The 19254-nt window shown below is 38.7% G+C and overlaps 1 protein-coding gene across 1 annotated transcript; it reads left to right on the top strand.

The window, feature by feature from the left end:
• Positions 1-89: 89 nt before the first annotated feature.
• On the top strand, positions 90-18371 carry hsp90aa1.2 (heat shock protein 90, alpha (cytosolic), class A member 1, tandem duplicate 2). Its single transcript, XM_056247175.1, has 11 exons — positions 90-270; positions 1625-1777; positions 4573-4939; positions 5802-5935; positions 7238-7555; positions 8354-8519; positions 14210-14400; positions 15125-15272; positions 15429-15697; positions 16969-17302; positions 18237-18371. Exons 2-11 carry the CDS (start codon positions 1625-1627, stop codon positions 18344-18346), a joined length of 2190 nt encoding a protein of 729 aa, XP_056103150.1. The 5' UTR covers positions 90-270; the 3' UTR covers positions 18347-18371.
• The last annotated feature ends 883 nt before the right edge of the window (positions 18372-19254 follow it).

Below are 19254 nucleotides of genomic sequence, written 5' to 3'. Positions count from 1 at the left end.
TGCTGGATACGCCCCCTTTAACCGTTGTAATGGTGACGAGTGGATGATTGACAGCCTAGCCCCTCCCCCGTGCCCATTGGAAAGCATTGAGAAGATTCGAGAGATTTGTGGAACGTACGCGTTCTCGAACTCTCTCAACTGGACGCATATAAATAAGCGTAACGCACGCGCAAGTTTACGCGTCTCTCAAAGTGACAGTTGAGGAGAAAAATCTCACAGCTTTCGTCAGGAGAACCGCCTAATCTAATTCACTTTAACAAATCATTAAAGGTAAGAGAATATAATCGAAATAACGTCCTAATTCAATACCATTTCACTTGTTGTGTTATATCACGCAAATGTTGTGGGGATATTCGACGTTTAATCCCCTTCATTCATTCTGCTGACAGTTGTGATGCTACTTAACATTTAACTTACACGGAGATTTTTTAAAACTGGTATTTGAGCAAATATGAAGTTCATTTAAGTTTTTCTTACACCTGTAAATCGCTGTTACTATATTTAAAAGGGCTTAATTTTGAAATGATGCGGTGGATAAGGAGTCCATCTGGAGTTTTACCTCAGAGGATTTTCATCAGATTAAACGAGGCTATTAAAAGATTCACTGTCAATAAATTTGCTTATGAAAGCATCTGAGGACATCATTATTGCATGTGCATGTTTATAAGAGTGCATTTTAAATATGAGTTGTATACATGAATATCGAGGATGTCAATATTAAAGCATAACGTATTGTTTTTTTTCCCGACTGAATTTAATTGCATTATAGTGTCTCATTCACATATTAAACGTCTGTACAGTGATAACTGAAGTGATGTTATCCATGCTAATATGTTAGATATAGAGAGTTCGGTAGGTTCTAGAAGCTTGTAATGATCCGCTTGGACCGGCAGGTGGCGCTCATTTTCCTTCAGCTTAGTGTGGGAGTTAAAATAAAATAAATCCCTGCCTAATGAGTTTAATGTGTTATTAATAGAATTAATATGTTTTATGTGCATAACACTTGTGCATTTTGAATTAAACCTCACTATGAGCCCTCAAATGGTTCAGGTTAGGATAAACTGAAGTATCCACATTTAACCAGCTTCCTTTGAATTAAATACTAATGCTTTTTAAATGCTAAAATTAGAATTAAATAATGACAAGCAACATCTCGTTATGTTGCTTGTCACATGCTTCTTTACTGATGCAATGTCTACAGGGAACATGCAATTTAAATGATTAATGTATTACATTGTTTAAATGAATACATAATAATACTATGTATAATTATTTTGTATATATAAATCCACACACATGCATGTATATATTTAAGAAATGTTTGCATGTTTATACTGTATATATTTATACATCATTTATATTATATATAAATATTTGATATATTTATAACACATTTTTCTTAAATATATGTGTGTGTATAATAATTATACACATTACACACACATATATTTTATGTAAACACAAACTTTTATTTTGGATGCGATTAATCGCCCTTCCTTCTACTGTCCTTTAATTTGATGCTTTTCACACATAATAACTCAAATCTGACACGTCTAAGATGTGCCAATGATCCTCGTCAAATAGTGTGTGTATGTAATATTGTGTTTGTCCCACACACTCACAGATGCCGGAGGCGCACGACCAGCCGATGGAGGACGAGGAGGCCGAGACCTTCGCTTTCCAGGCTGAGATCGCTCAGCTCATGTCTCTGATCATCAACACCTTCTACTCCAACAAAGAGATCTTCCTCAGAGAGCTCATCTCCAACTCTTCAGATGTGCGTAATCCTGTAGCGCAAGAGTGATGCTTTCTTTATAACAGAAAGTCTAATCTGGCTTATTATTATTACTATTACTGACTGTTTAGTTAGTAATAAAATAAAAAAGGTAACACTTTACTGTTACACTTTATTTTAAGGTGCCATTGTTACAGTGTAATTGTATATTTGAGTGCTGAGTAATATTAATTAACTACATGCTATAGGGTTAGGGTTTGGTTGAGGGTTAGTTACATGCAATTATGCATAATTTACTGTTATTAGTACAGTAACTACATGTAATAAATGTAACAAGGACACTAAAATAAAGTGTTATTGTTACAGTGTAATTATATATTTAAGTACTGAGTAATATTAAGCAATTACATGTATACTATAGGGTTAGGGTTTGGTTGAGGGTTAATTGCATGTAATTATGCATAATTTACTGTTATTGCTATAGTAAGTACATGTAACAAGGAGACCGTAAAATAAAGTGTTACCCTCTTTACAATAAGGTTCATTAGTTAACATGAACTAAGAATACTTCAGCATTTATTAATCTTAGTTAATATTAATTTCAATATTTACTAATATGTTATTAAAATCAAAGGTTGTATTTGTAAACATTAGTTAATGCACTGTGAACTAACGATGAACAGCTATATTTTTATTAACTAACATTAACAAAGATAAAAAAATACTGTAACAAATATGATAAATTATGCAAAACTTACTTCAAAATTATAATACAAAAAAAAAAGGTATTTAGTCTTTAAAGTGCACTTATAATGCATTTTTAAATATTTCGTTTCATGCAGTGTGTACCGTATTTTCCGCACTATAAGGCGCACTTAAAACCCTGTAATTTTTTCAAAAAACGACAGTGCGCCTTATAATCCGGAGCGCCTTATATATGGATCAATTGGTTAATAACGCTCCGCGTTATTAAATTCGCCCGCGAACTCGCGCTCGTGTCCATCTTATGCCCGCTCTGTCACACGGCCAGTTCAACCTCGTAGAAATCAGGTTATGTGTGTAATGGTGTGTTCACACCGAACGCGAATTCAATTATTTGCGCGAGTAGATTACATACAAAGTCAATGCAAAGACGCGAATAGACGCATCATTCGCGCCGGGCGTTGCGTTTGCCGCGAATGTCTTCCGCGCAAGTTGAAAAATTTAAACTCGAGCGAATGTTCAAGCGTCTAACTAGATGCGTATTTGACGCTCTATTCGCGTTCGGTGTGAACACACCATTACGAACAGACACACGAACAGACACACTGTCCCCGGCGCTGCTCGCGCGGCACAGAATGCTCATAAAGCGCTCCCCGTTCACAGTAACCGGGTCGTCTCATTCAAAACAGCCAGCTGTTGCTGTCAGCGAGCCGCCGCACATGAATACTCATGAGTCAGGCTGCGAATGTAAGTTACGTGCCCACCCCAGCGCGCTCACACTTACTAATAAACGCCTCGCCTCCGGCGCCGCGCACTCGCTACATTCCCTTTAGCACATCTAGTGGATGCATAACGCAAACCCAGTCAAACGTTTGACTGCAGTATCTTATGCGCCTTATAATCCGGTGCGCCCTATATATGAAAAATGTTCTAAAATAGGTCATTCATTGAAGGTGCGCCTTATAATCCGGTGCGCCTTATAGTGCGGAAAATACGGTAATAAAGCTGTTTGTGAAGAGAAAAGCTCTGCAGTTTCAAAGATTTCAAAGATAAATGGGGTTTTTGTCTCCTAAAAGAAAGAGTCGATTCTGAACTGAAACTAGTCATCAGTAATTCAGTCTCACTTCCTGCTGAATCTGTAGGTTTGTAACTAATTTGCGTAATGCCAGCTAGTGGTCTTGATTGGCTGAACAGCGTCTCTTAGCTCCGCCCCCAAACACTGTAGAGTATCTGAGACTGGAAGAGTTCGGTTCGTGTTGTTCGTGTCGAGGAGACGCTGTTTTCTGAGATTGATACGGTGAAACCCACGCCATCGTTACTGTTCGTATCACTGTGATCAAGAGCTGAGAGTCAGATATGATAATGAGCGTTTGCTTTCTGACCAATCACAGCAGAGCAGCTCTCAGAGAGGCGGGGCTTAGAGAGACTGAATCTTCAAACGAGCCGTTTTCAGACTTTAGGTGATGTGAAATGTGTTATAAGAAAATTAAAGTCCCCGTTTTTGACGTATTTCCAAGTGAAAATGAATATTGAGTCGTTTCAATGTAGGAGACAAAATTAGGAACCTTTAAAAAGCATAATGGGGCACTTTAAAAACATTGCATCCATAAATCCATGCAAATAATACAACTAAAAAAACAAAACGTACAATTTAACTACGTTTTTCTGTGTCTGAATAAAGCTTCGTAAGAGAAAAGTGTAACGCATATGGAATTACATACTACTTCTCTTTATAATTTAGCTACTATTACATAACTTTATTTAAAAAATAAATAAATTTTTGCTGATAAATTGCATAATTGAACTACTATTCCATCATTTAAAAAAAAAGGCATCATAATTGTTTTTTGTATTTTATTTTAAAATTTTGGCTGATAATTTATTTAGCTTATAAATTTTGTCTTCATGACGACTTTAAAGTGTGTTTTTGACCTGGGATGCATGTAAACCAGTTGTAGGAGACAAAATTATGAACCTTTAAAATAGCATAATAGGGGCACTTTAAAAACAACGCATCCATAAATACATGCAAATAATAAAACAAAATATCAAAGGACATTACAAGCAATTTAACAACGTTTAAATAAAACAGTGTAACGCATAAGGAACTAAATATTTCTTCTGTTTTCCATCAGGCTTTGGACAAAATCCGCTATGAAAGTCTCACAGACCCGAGCAAGCTGGACTCAGGAAAAGACCTCAAAATCGAAATCATTCCCAACAAACAAGAGCGCACACTCACGATCATTGATACCGGCATCGGCATGACCAAAGCGGACCTCATTAATAACCTGGGCACCATCGCCAAATCCGGCACCAAGGCCTTCATGGAGGCCCTTCAGGCTGGAGCCGACATTTCAATGATTGGTCAGTTCGGTGTGGGCTTCTACTCCGCGTACCTGGTGGCCGAGAAAGTCACGGTCATCACCAAACACTTAGATGACGAGCAGTACGCATGGGAGTCGTCCGCAGGCGGATCCTTCACCGTTAAAGTGGACACCTGTAAGCGCTCGCTTAAATACCATCGTCTTTGAATTATTTGAACCCTCTGGTGTTTTCCGCGTGTCGGTCAAAAATGGGCGAAATTAATTTTTTTATTTCAATTAAATTAATGTACTATGTTTTAGTTCGCTAATGTTTTTATTTAATATTTTGTATTGATTTTATGGTACTAAATTAAATTTACGCTTTATTTATAATGCATTTATTCACTTTTTTTTTTGGCGTAGACCTGAAAATTAACTTTTACGTTGAAAGTTTAAGTTGAAAATTAAATTTCCAACTTAAACTGTGGTAGATTTTTAATTCTTTAGAGCGACGGACTGAAGTTTGATCTCTTTTTAAAGACGACACTCGGCAGATTATTGCTGACGTGAAAAAAGTTAACTTAAAAAAGTTTTACGTTTATTGTTATGAAAAATGTGCAAAAATACTATTTTCAATTTTTTATATTTTCAAAAACATGTTTTACTCAAAAAATGTGAGAAAACCAAAGCCATAAAGCTAAGCAAGTGTGTGTTCCGCATGTGAGCTGATCTCTCAGTAAAGGAGCGTTCAGTGAGAGTGTGTTCGGCTGCAGTTCCAAACGCTTCCACTAGAGGAAACTCTCCATTCATTTCCAATGCGGCATTTCTGACCGCGAGGAGCACAAGTGGGACTATTGTTCACAGCACCATTAAACCTGTTCAGATCAGGCCCATGATTTATGTGTGTGTTCACACAGCAAGAGCCAAAACCTTTACCAAGTTTCGTACCATTCCGATAAAGTAAAAAATTTCGTTACCAAAGAGCACCAGAGGGTTAAAGACGATTATCTTTGAATTATTGTCCTGGAACTGTAATGTGAAATGAGTGTTTTCTATAGCCGAGCCGATGGGCCGCGGCACTAAGGTGATCCTGCATCTGAAGGAGGATCAGATGGAGTACATCGAGGAGCGGCGGGTCAAAGAGATCGTGAAGAAGCACTCGCAGTTCATTGGCTACCCCATCACGCTCTTCGTGAGTCTTTCATTGGCTCATTCTGCAGGACAGGACATTAGATTTTAAGTTAACGCTTCAATAATTTAACCACACATTCACATGTTCACTGTTTTCTGGTGACATTACATGCAGGTCAGCAAATAAAATTAGTTTTATTTTGTTTTTATTTGTTTTATGTATTTACATTTATGATTTAATTATTAGCTTCAGTGTGGGGAAACCGTGGTTTAGGTTAATTAATTTAAATAATGTTTAATTTTCCCCTTTCTTACTTCCAGGAGGTATTTTGTAAAAGCTTTTTTTTTGTGGTATTTTTTTTTTTTTTTTTTTTGATATGTATAATTTAGCTACTATTCCTTAATTTTTAAAAAATTACCATATTTAATAATTTTTTAGTATTTTGTTTAATTTAAATGGTTGCTAACATACTTTATAATTTAACTACTATTGCATACTTTTAAAAAGACATCATACATAATTTATGTTTTTTTGTATTTTTTGCCAATTTATCATTTAACAACTATTCCATAATTTAAAAAATTATATTTTTTTGTTTATTTAAAACTTTTGTTGATATAATGTTTAATTAAGCTACTATTCTATACTTTTATTTAAAAAAGGCATAATACATAATTAATGTTTTTTTGTATTTTATTTACATTGTTTGCCAATAATGTATCATTTAACTACTATTCCATAATTAAAAAAATTACTATATATATATATTTTTTTTGTTGATATAATGTTAAAGCTACTATTCTATACTCTTATTTAAAAAAAGGCATAATAAATCATTTGTTTTTTTGTATTTTATTTAAAAAAATTGCCAATGTATCATTTAGCTACTATTCCATAATTTAAAAAATGAACATATTTAAAAGATTTTTTTGTATTTTGTTTATTTTACATTTTTGCTGATTCAACTACTATTTCATAATTTTAAAAAAATGACCTCGTACTTACGTTTTCAAAAGTGCATAAAAACTTTTATGAAGCTATAATTACATTCCAATTGATTTTTTTAATTTAGCAATTTATTAATGCTTACAGTACACTTTTCTTCTAATAGAATATTTGATATAAAACCAAACCAATCTCTGTTACCTTCAATTATATGTTTATCTCTGTCAAACTGCTTTAAAACAATCTACATTGTTAAAAGCGCTATATAAATGAGGATGAAGATCTTGCTTAAAAAATGTACTTGTATAAATAAGGAAAATGACAATCACATCCCTCTCATGCATGTATAGTTTATTAATTTAAGCTGTGCTTTGTGCATTTAAAAACAAAATAAAAGATCAAACCTTTTGTTTTCAGGTCGAGAAGGAGCGTGACAAGGAGGTGAGCGATGATGAAGAGGCGGAGGAAGAGGAGAAGAAAGAGGAAGAGGAGGGCGAGAAGGACGAGGACAAGCCCGAGATCGAAGACGTGGGCTCAGACGACGAGGACCACGATGACAAGTGCTCCGACAAGAAGAAGAAGAAGAAGAAGATCAAGGAGAAGTACATCGACCAGGAGGAGCTCAACAAGACCAAACCCCTGTGGACACGCAACCCCGATGACATCACCAACGAGGAGTACGGCGAGTTCTACAAGAGCCTGACCAACGACTGGGAGGATCACCTGGCCGTCAAGGTGACCGTCCACCTGAAGAAACTGATAGATTTGCAGTGTAAAATGGCAAAAAATGCATTTCTTACTTCTTACTTACAGTGTTTTTCTCTTGTTTCCAGTCCAAATATCTAAAAATTCTTAAATCACGATGCTTTTACTAGAGTAGTAAAATGCCATAAGATAGTATGTCTTGTTTTCTGGGAGGAAAATCTAAATGAAGTGAGTTTTTTTCTTAAAACAAGCAACATTTTCTGTCAATGGGGTCAGAAAAAGTATCTTAATTCAAATGGAAAACAAGATTATTTTTCTTACCCCAATTTGGTAAGAAATGGGATAAGATTTTTTTTTTATTCCTTAATTTTGACTGGTATCGGAATGGTACGAAACTTGGTATAGAAAATTTAAATAGTATTTTTGTGTATTTTTCATAATGCACGTAAAATTCTGTAACTTTAAGTACCCTTTTTTTCACTTTTTTTTTTTTCACTTAAGCAATAATCTGCCAAGTGTCGTCTTTAATAAGAGATCAAACTTCAGTCTGTCGCTCTAAAGCATTCGAGATTCTCCACAGTTTAAGTTGGAAATAAAATGTTCAGGTCTACGCTCAAGAAGTGAATAAATGGATTATAAATACAGCGTAAATATAATTTAGTACCATAAAATCCCCTAAAAATACAAAATATGAAATAAAAAACATCAAACTAAATGATATAGTACATTAATTTAATTAAAAATATATAAATAAAGTTGGGTTATTTTTGACCGATACGCGAAGGTTTAGTTTAACCGACTTGATTGTGTGTTTGTTTTTCCATATAGCACTTTTCTGTGGAAGGTCAGCTGGAGTTTCGCGCGCTGCTCTTCATTCCTCGTCGAGCTCCATTCGACCTCTTCGAGAACAAGAAGAAGAAGAATAACATCAAGCTGTACGTGCGCAGGGTCTTTATCATGGACAACTGTGACGAGCTCATCCCAGAGTACCTCAGTAAGAATCAAATCAAAGTCTGATCCTGAACATACTCTTAAGACGCAAACACCACACAGATTTCACAGTGCTTTTAGGTAACCTTAAGTCTCAGTGTTGTTTATTTTGCTGTGTTTTTAACCCTCTAAAGCGTGACATGAGAAGTATCTGGAAGACATATTCTAAAAATCTAAACTTTTTTTTAATACATCAAGTTTTTATGGCTTGTAAAGTATGATATAGTAAGGAAAAAACAGCAGATGCTGATATTCAAATGGACAAATAAGATGAAGTGCTTGTGATTTTTTTTTTTATATAACAGTAGCAGATACTTACATAAAATGCATTTAAATATCAATATTTGCCAATAATATGTCTTAGTCAGATGATATTTAAATGCTTAGTTTTATGATCAATGCATATAATGCAATGCAATACAATGACGATTGTGTTACGCGGCAGCAAGGATGAAACAGAGAGTGAATCCAATCGCAAGCACATTTAATTAAACAGAAACAAACAGGAAATCCAGGGAACTCAGAACAAGACAGTAGTAACATTAAACAACTTCAACAACCGACAGCCAACAACTGAAACACAGGGGTTTAAATACACAGACAAAACAAGCTAAACAAGATAACAAGGGGGCGTGGTAAATTAGAAACACATGGGGAGACTAATCAAAACGGGGAACAGCTGAACATGAAACAAGACACATGGCAGGATAACAAGACAAACAGGGAATCACATGACAGACAAGAACAAGGAACAAAACACAAAACCCACACCGTGACATAGCCCCTCCCCTATGGGCGGCTCCCGACGCCCATAAAAAACAAAAAACAATAGTTCAGGAGGGTGGTGAAGCGGAGGCGGTCTGGGGGAGGGATGGAGGGCCAGGCCCGCACAGGGGAACGGGACCAGGACATGGTGGACCTGGGCCATGGAGCGTGGGCAGACCAGGCTGTGCAGGCGACCAGGGTGGAGCAGGCAGTTCAGGTGGCCAGGGCGGTGAAGACCCTTCGGGCGGCCAGGGCGGTGGAGACCCTTCGGGCGGCCAGGGCGGTGGAGACCCTTCGGGCGGCCAGGGCGGTGGAGACCCTTCGGGCGGCCAGGGCGGTGCGGACCCTTCGGGCGGCCATGGCGGTGCGGACCCTTCGGGCGGCCATGGCGGTGCGGACCCTTCGGGCGGCCATGGCGGTGCGGACCCTTCGGGCTGCCATGGCGGTGCGGACCCTTCGGGCGGCCATGGCGGTGCGGACCCTTCGGGCGGCCATGGCGGTGCGGACCCTTCGGGCGGCCATGGCGGTGCGGACCCTTCGGGTGGCCATGGCGATGGAGGCCCTTCGGGCGGCCATGGCGGAGCCCTATGGCCCCCCCCAAAAAATTTAATGGGGAGAGTGACAGAGTCATTACTAGTCTCTGGGCTGGACGGAACAAGCGGTGAAGGGGTCTCTGGGCTGGACGGAACCAGCGGTGAAGGGGTCTCTGGGCTGGACGGAACCAGCGGTGAAGGGGTCTCTGGGCTGGACGGAACCAGCGGTGAAGGGGTCTCTGGGCTGGACGGAACCAGCGGTGAAGGGGTCTCTGGGCTGGACGGAACCAGCGGTGAAGGGGTCTCTGGGCTGGACGGAACCAGCGGCGAAGGGGTCTCTGGTCTGGACGGAACCAGCGGCGAAGGCTTGATGCAGGACGGATCTGTCTCAGGCTGGGCAGGCATGACATGAATCATCTCAGGCTGGGCAGGCATGACGTGAACCGTCTCTGGCTGGGCAGGCATGACGTGAACCGTCTCTGGCTGGGCAGGCTGGACGTGAACCGTCTCTGGCTGGGCAGGCTGGACGTGAATCGTCTCTGGCTGGGCAGGCTGGACCTGAATCGTCTCTGGCGCAGGATCAGCGGGCTCTGGCGCAGGATCAGCGGGCTCTGGCGCAGGATCAGCGGGCTCTGGCGCAGGATCAGCGGGCTCTGGCGCAGGATCAGCGGGCTCTGGCGCAGGATCAGCGGGCTCTGGCTCAAGGGTGTGCGTAGCCCACACACACCACATGGCTGTGGCCATAATGGCCAGTGTTGCGGTCACTGAGGACTCAGGCGGCGCATGCGTGGCGTGATCAGTCTCTGGCTGGGCAGACGTGACGTGAACAGTCTCTGGCTGGGCAGATGTGACGTGAACAGTCTCTGGCTGGGCAGACGTGACGTGAACAGTCTCTGGCTGGACGTGGCTGACGTGAAGCTCTGGCTGGACGTGGCTGACGTGAAGCTCTGGCTGGACGTGGCTGACGTGAAGCTCTGGCTGGACGTGGCTGACGTGAAGCTCTGGCTGGACGTGGCTGACGTGAAGCTCTGGCTGGACGTGGCTGACGTGAAGCTCTGGCTGGACGTGGCTGACGTGAAGCTCTGGCTGGACGTGGCTGACGTGAAGCTCTGGCTGGACGTGGCTGACGTGAAGCTCTGGCTGGACGGTCTCTGGCTGGACGGTCTCTGGCTGGACGGTCTCTGGCTGGACGGTCTCTGGCTGGACGGTCTCTGGCTGGACGGTCTCTGGCTGGACGTGGCTGACGTGAAGCTCTGGCTGGACGTGGCTGACGTGAAGCTCTGGCTGGACGGTCTCTGGCTGGACGGTCTCTGGCTGGACGGTCTCTGGCTGGACGGTCTCTGGCTGGACGGTCTCTGGCTGGACGGTCTCTGGCTGGACGGTCTTTGAGGAGGCCTTTCTCCTCCTCCTCCTCCGGGCCACCGGACTCGGAACCAGTGATGGGAATAACGGCGTTATAAATAACGCCGTTACTAACGGCATTACTTTTTCCAGTAACGAGTAATCTAATTGATTACTCTTCTCATCTTAATAACGCCGTTACCGTTACTGCCAAAAAATGCGGCGCGTTACTATAACTGATGAAGCTGTTTTTTTTCATCAGACCAACTAGATCTCCGAGCGAGAGGCAAATACATTTTTTATTGTTCTTCCTTGGTTAGTGGGCAGAGCACGAGACAAGCGCATACATGCTGACGATTGGCTGAGGTAGAGTAAAATGTCATTGTAAGCCAATCAGAGGTAGAGTTGGGCGGGTGTTCTAAAGCACGCATATTAGTGATGGGCATTCGGCTCTTTTGACTCAGCTCACTGAAAAGAGCCGGCTCTTTTGGCTCACAAACGGCTCTTTAAATTACTTTGACTATAATATTTCAATTTTTATTACATAATTATTTAATTTCTATAGGCTAAATTTGTAAGAGTCGGCTCTTCAGATATGCGAGCCAGCTACCGACGTTCACCTAAAAGAGTCGGCTCATTCGCGAATCGCGAACGAGTCGATCCATCATCACTAACGCTCATTCGCGAACGACCCATCATCACTAACAGCTAACGCTCATGAATTGCGAACGACCCATCATAACGCATAGTCGGACAGGACAGGACACAACGAAGAACACAAGCCAGTCAGTCAACGAGAGACAGGTATGCCGACGAGCCCAAATAATCCAAAAGTAGCCTTCTCTAAATGGTATATTGCTTATGTTAAGTTTTCATTTCCGTCCGTCATGTCCATGCACAATATGTTGCGATCATCCATCCACTAAAGAACAATCCAGATACAATTTCTCAGTGTTATTTATTTGTTAGTTTTCATCTCAATGCGCTGGCATAACATCAGTGCACGAGGGAGCAGCAGCACGACATTCATCTCAAGGAAGGAACACAAGCTGAGTCAAAATAAAAGTCCCCATTTGTTCACACATGCGCACAATGAACTCTTGCACATTTTTAGTATACAACCGTCAATAGCATAAAGTAAAAACAAAATAACAGTAAGAAACATAAAATAATATAGTTAATGAGAACATATAACTCCACAGCTTAACAAGCTTAATTTAATTTTGCCCAGTTGTGGCCTGTTGAGGGGCAATAAATATCAAAAGTTCCAAAACATCTATTGTGTTATTTGCATTGATCCACTATATAAACATAATATCTACATACTGGCATTTGATTGGAGGCTAGTCTCACTTTGTCCACCGGCAACATTTTTTTTTAGATGTGTGTACAATGTTTCATGTTTCTGTTAATAATGTATTGTATTAAGTGTCCATTTCATTATAAAATTCAGATTTATCATAAATAATTGAACATGCACATGTGTTAAAATCCGTTAAATAGGGGTAGAGGTGGGGTCACATTTGAGCATTTAAAATTTAATTTTACTTGAAAGTAACGCAATAGTTACTTTCTTAAGTAACTAGTTACTTTTAAAATTTGTAACTGAGTTACTAATTTAGTTACTTTTTGGAAGAAGTAACTAGTAACTGTAACTAATTACTTTTTAAAAGTAACTTGCCCAACACTGCTCGGAACCACCGGAACTGGGACCAGTGTTGAAGGCCTGGCGTACCCCGGGCTGAAGCTCTCCAGACAACTGGAGAGTGCCTCTCTCCAATCCAGGCCGGAGAGATCGGGGAGCTCCCTAGGGTTGACCGCCTTAGCCCCCAGCCGGTAACACAATTTTATAGCCTCATTCCCTAGGGTGCATGAGGCAGCAAGTGCAGCAAACCCCCAGGTAAACTGAAACAAATCCGGGCTGTTCAGGGCTAAGGCCGCGGTTTTCCCAGCAAACTCCCGGTCCATGCTGGGAAGATCAGACGAGATCCGTGCTGCTGGATTCATTGGCGGTCGGTTGTTCTGTTACGCGGCAGCAAGGATGAAACAGAGAGTGAATCCAATCGCAAGCACATTTAATTAAACAGAAACAAACAGGAAATCCAGGGAACTCAGAACAAGACAGTAGTAACATTAAACAACTTCAACAACCGACAGCCAACAACTGAAACACAGGGGTTTAAATACACAGACAAAACAAGCTAAACAAGATAACAAGGGGGCGTGGTAAATTAGAAACACATGGGGAGACTAATCAAAACGGGGAACAGCTGAACATGAAACAAGACACATGGCAGGATAACAAGACAAACAGGGAATCACATGACAGACAAGAACAAGGAACAAAACACAAAACCCACACCGTGACAGATTGAGAGATAAACCTTCTTCAAAAGCCTGATGATCATATTTGATACTTTCTAATAAATGATGTCTGATAATCAAGTAAACCGAAGCTGCTTCAGTGCAGTTGAAATATTACTAACAATATAAAAGTTATTATGTTTACTTGTTAAAAATCAGTGCAGATTTGTTGTAGATTTTTCAAAGTTTTGATTAGGGATGCACCGATATAAACATTTTCCGATACCGATAACCGATAATTCTTTATATTTGAAAGCCGATAACCGATATATTGGCCGACAAATCTAAATCCAAGTTTTTATATAATTTTTGAGAGTCTGATTACTAAAACAAAAGTCTCACCAATAAAAGCCTCGTCCTCAGCTGAAGGAAATTATCCATTATTTATCGGCTTTGATATATCGGCCAAATTTTCTTATCTGGAGTGCGTTTCCCGAAAGCATCGTTATCAACTATGATCGCAATTTCCATTGAACTCTATTGGTAACGACGGAACTTGCGGCCATAGTTGGCTTTGGGAAACGCACCCCTGGCCGATAACGATAACATTACAAATTAACCGATATCGGCCGATACCGATATGGTGGCCGATATATTGCGTATCCCTAGTTTTGATCATTTACAGGCCTTCGAAAAAGGTGCATATCAAATATGAGACAATAGGGTTAATATGATCCATCTTTCCTCCCAGACTTCATCAAGGGTGTCGTGGACTCTGAGGATCTGCCGCTGAACATCTCCAGAGAGATGCTTCAACAGAGCAAGATCCTGAAAGTCATCCGCAAGAACCTGGTCAAGAAGTGTCTGGATCTCTTCACCGAACTGGCCGACGACAAAGACAACTACAAGAAGCTTTACGAGCACTTCTCCAAGAACATCAAGGTGAAAACTGGTGCTCTTATCGCTTAAAACAAGTGCTTTAATCCTTCCCTTAGGTACTTTTGACCCGAAACTCGTTTTTTTTTATTTTTTATTGAGTGTTCATCAGAGGGGTCCAAGACCCCAGGACTTTTGTCGCACTTGAATGGATTCAAGGAGTTTTGTGGTTTAAATTTAAAAAAGTAACAAATCCTTCCCTCGTTGGTCAGTTTGACCCCCTTAGGAATGAGTGGAATGTGAGGAATGCTTCAGTTCACATAGAAAAACCTAAAAATTCAAACTAAAAATGCTAAAACTTTACCAAAAAATTATCTTATAATGTCTAAATGTGTATGTGAATGCACACTGAAGTGAACTGACTTTAGGACCCAGAGGAACAGCTCCTCTGCTCCATATAGAGACATAAGCCCATCTAGAGTCATAAAATATCATGTGTTATTATTAATTTTCTACAAGAGGTCGGCAAAGACTCCCAATGTAAGATATTTAGAGCTGAATTAAAAGGGTTATGCATGAAATTGTGAGTTATTTTGAATTTAAGTTGAAAGAATGTGAGGAATGTGCTTATTTATTTATTATTATTTAATCAAATCTAGTAATTTAAAGGTAAAAAAAAAAAAAAAGATCATTAAAAAATAGAAATCATATTATTGACCCGTGAGGTGAAGTGCAAAAGGTTAAAGGTTATTGAAGGAGTAAATGAATATGATGTTTTCCTCACACACAGCTGGGCATCCATGAAGACTCTCAGAACAGGAAGAAGTTGTCAGAATTGCTTCGCTACTACACATCCGCTTCTGGAGACGAGATGGTTTCCCTCAAAGACTACGTCACGCGCATGAAGGACACGCAGAAGCACATCTACTACATCACCGGTCAGTGGTTGCTTAATCAACTTAAACATTATTTCAACTAGGGCTGGGTATTCCAATTCTATATCGATTCGCAAGCTCACGATTCGATTCTTGATTCAATTTTCGATTTCGATTCTCGATCTCAGATTTAATTTAATACAAATCCTATATTTATAGGCGAGACCAAAGACCAGGTGGCGAACTCGGCCTTCGTGGAGCGTCTGCGCAAAGCCGGCCTGGAGGTGATCTACATGATCGAGCCCATCGACGAATACTGCGTTCAGCAGCTGAAGGACTTCGAGGGCAAGAACCTGGTGTCCGTGACCAAAGAGGGTCTGGAGCTTCCCGAGGACGAGGAGGAGAAGAAGAAGCAGGAGGAGAAGAAGGCCAAGTTCGAAACCCTGTGCAAGATCATGAAGGACATCCTGGAGAAGAAGGTTGAGAAGGTAATGATCAATTAATGTAGGGATGCACAGATATGTAAATTTTGGGCCGATACCGATAATTCTTTATATTTCAAAGCCGATAACCGATATATTGGCCGATAAATCTAAATCCAAATTGTTGAGAGCCTGACAACAAAAACAAAGGTCTCACCATTAAAATCAACGTCCCAAACACACAATTATAATGTTCCCTTTCGAGGGAACTCGCACTGCGTCGTTGCACACCGGACGCGCACTTTCTCAGTTTACGGCCAGAAATATTGTTATGTTTAAGGACATTATGGAATTAAGATAATGTCTGTACTATGTTATGACTGTACTCTACAATTAAATACAATCGTTGCCGAGTCTGAACACAGAGATGCAAATTCAATTAAACAAAAAAATAAAATTGCATGCAAAAGTTTTCTTTTGCCACAGCTATACATGTGAATTTTGCCTTTTTTTCTCTCAATATTTTACTTTAAAAAAAAAAAAGGTCAACCTCAGAGCGTCCGTTAAGTGAACGAGTTGAGAATATCACCTGAAAAAATCTGATGACATCAGCAATTTTCATCCACGCAGCTGATTTATGTGAATGAATGTAAAACTAAATGTATATTGCAGCACAGTATTGTCAGTATATACATTAACGACGATATTAGACAAATAAATGTAGATTTAATATAAAACTATGTAAACGGCGCTCTGTGGCGCGGCAGGATTTTGGACAGGTAGATTATGAGACCGGTTAAATAAATGAATAATATTATCGGGCTGCATTTAATTCTGATTCATTAAAATGGTAGAATATTTTAATTCAGGCTACCTTTCAGACCATGTTTCACTTGTCTGGTTATTATGGCTGTATTTAATTCGAGACAAAATTAAAACGAAAATAGCAGGGCGGAGGAGAGCAAGAATGACATGAAGAAAACAGCATAACAAAAACGTAAATGTTTTTTTAAAAAGTAAAGAAAAAAAACGTAAAAATATGTTAATGTACAAACTTTTAAAAAAAAGAAAAAGTTAATATACAAGCTTCAAACAAATAAAAAAAAAAAACGTTAAAAAGAATGTTAAAAAATTGTTGTAAAATTCTTTAAAATCATACTAAAGTGTTAAAAATATTCCTCCGTCATCGACGCAGTGCGGGTTCCCTCAAAAGGGAACATTATCTTTCTCAAAAAACATTCCTGGACCCCATTTTGAAAAGCCCTGAATTAAACATTGCAGTGGTGCTTCTATACATCAGGTTTGATTGTTAACTGGCATGTTTATGTTTGCGTCAGGTCACCGTCTCGAACCGTCTGGTGTCTTCGCCTTGTTGCATCGTCACAAGCACGTACGGCTGGACGGCCAACATGGAGAGGATCATGAAGGCTCAGGCTCTGAGAGACAACTCCACCATGGGCTACATGGCCGCCAAGAAGCACCTGGAAATCAACCCGGACCATCCCATCGTCGAGACCCTGCGGATAAAGGCAGAAGCCGACAAGAACGACAAATCGGTGAAGGATCTGGTGATCCTGCTGTTCGAGACGGCGCTGCTCTCCTCGGGCTTCACGCTGGACGACCCGCAGACGCACTCCAACCGCATCTACAGGATGATCAAACTCGGCTTAGGTTAGGAGTTGGTTGTTTTTTTTTTTGTTTTTTTTTTGTTAAAAATGTACAAGCTAAAAAAAATGTAGTTTTTTTTTTTTTTTTTTTTACAAATGATACATGTGTTAAAAAATATACCTTATTTTAAAACAAATTTTTTAAAAAAAACTTAAAAAAAAATTCACAAAAATGTGTAAAAACCTTAACAATTATACTTAAGTGTTAAAAATATACCTTATTTTAGAATCTTACCAAGAAAACAGCTAAACAAATACAAAAATGTTTTTTAAAAATGTTAAAAACGTAAAAATATGTTAGAAAAGTACAAGCTTAAAACAAATATAAAAAAAGTTTTTAAAAGAAAAAAGAAAAAATGTCTAACATTCTTTAAAATTATACTAAAGTGTTAAAAATATACCTTATTTTAGAGTTACCAAGAAAACAGCAAAACCAAAATTATAATGTTTTAAAAAAAAAAAATAAAACGTAAAAATATGTTAAAAATGTACAAGCTTAAAACAAATTAAAAAAAATGTTTTTATTCCGTTAGAATAATAAAATGTTTTTGTAAAATTCTTTAAAATGATACTTAAGTGTTAAAAATATACCTTATTTTAGAATGTTACCAAGAAAACAGCAAAACAAAAATGTTTTAATTAAACGTAATGTTAGAAAAGTACAAGCTTAAAACAAATATAAAAAATGTTTTAAATTTTTTTTAATTCTTTAAAATTATACTTAAGTGTTAAAAAATAAACCTTATTTTAGAATGTTATAAAGTAAACAGCAAAACCAAAATATTAAAGTAAAAACAAACATATTTTAAAAAAGTTTAAACAAACTCAAACTTGTAGTAAACTGCAGTGCAGAAAAAAGAGTGTGTTTAAAACACACTGAATGTGTAATGGCATTCATTATGACATTCAATGGCTTAAAGACTGTGTGTGTGTGTCAGGCATCGACGAGGACGATGTTCCCACAGAAGAGGCGAGTTCAGCTCCGGCCGAGGAGATGCCGGTGCTCGAGGGAGACGACGACGCCTCACGCATGGAGGAGGTCGACTGAACACGCATGAACAATGATTATATAATTATAAACAGTGACTGAGGACACACTCACTGTCTCTAGCTCTGTGTAAAAAGATCTCATTGACCCTCTTGTCATCCCACCTTCCCTTTTTTGTATTCTTTTGAGTTGTATTTGCACATTTTTTGTATTTAATAACATTCCAATGTTGATTTTTGAGTGTTTATGGGATGTAAAATATGACATTGAAACTGTATTATTGATATCCTGAAATAAAGTTCAGCATATCGGGTCATTTGATGACGGCGTCTTCATGTTTATCATCCGAAACTAGAGACGATAAGCGTCTGAATCAGAGGTTACGTTACAGCAAGTTTCAGTCAATGAAAACATAAATCGGGTTAGTTAAAAACAGGATCAATTTAATTACATGCTACAATGATGCATTCTTATCTGACAAATGTACTTTACCGTTTAAATATATATTTTAATGGTTAATGCATCATCTTAAAAACATACAAATGTTTTAAAATACAGCCTTATTGTAAATTAATTGAAAAAAAACCTAACGTTAAAAACAAGACAAAACCTTATTTAAAATTATTACAAAAATGGTCAATATTACTTAAAAACAAGAATGTTTTAAACAAGTTTGTTAAAAAAGTACAAACTTAAGAATGTTTACTAGAAAAATGTAAAAACAAGATTTGAAAACCTTTTAAAAAAATGTGTTTACTTATTTCCTAAATATTTTGTGGATTTTTAACAAATGTTTAAAAGCATAGAAATGTTGTAAAATGTTCAACCTTAATGTAAATAAATAACCAAATGTTTTCAATAATTTTTTTTAAACATACAAACGTTCAAAACCTTTTTTTAATTGTTACCAAGAACATAATGCAAAAACTAAAAATATTTAAAAACAAAAATGTGTTTAAAAGTTCCCC

This window comes from Rhinichthys klamathensis, unplaced genomic scaffold, assembly GCF_029890125.1.
Source record: "Rhinichthys klamathensis goyatoka isolate OS25496 unplaced genomic scaffold, OSU_Roscu_1.1 h1tg000043l_1, whole genome shotgun sequence".
Classification (NCBI taxonomy): Eukaryota; Metazoa; Chordata; class Actinopteri; order Cypriniformes; family Leuciscidae; genus Rhinichthys; species Rhinichthys klamathensis.
The sequence above is the reverse complement of the archived record's forward strand: the minus strand, read 5'-3'. Positions and strand labels throughout refer to the sequence as shown.

Excerpts from the sequence above, each read along its gene's own strand:
- hsp90aa1.2 (XM_056247175.1), top strand. The coding sequence starts at position 1,625 with ATGCCGGAGGCGCACGACCAGCCGATGGAGGACGAGGAGGCCGAGACC. Across the intron at positions 1,778-4,572 it reads TCATCTCCAACTCTTCAGAT|GCTTTGGACAAAATCCGCTA; the intron begins GTGCGTAATCCT and ends GTTTTCCATCAG. Across the intron at positions 14,401-15,124 it reads ACTTCTCCAAGAACATCAAG|CTGGGCATCCATGAAGACTC; the intron begins GTGAAAACTGGT and ends CCTCACACACAG.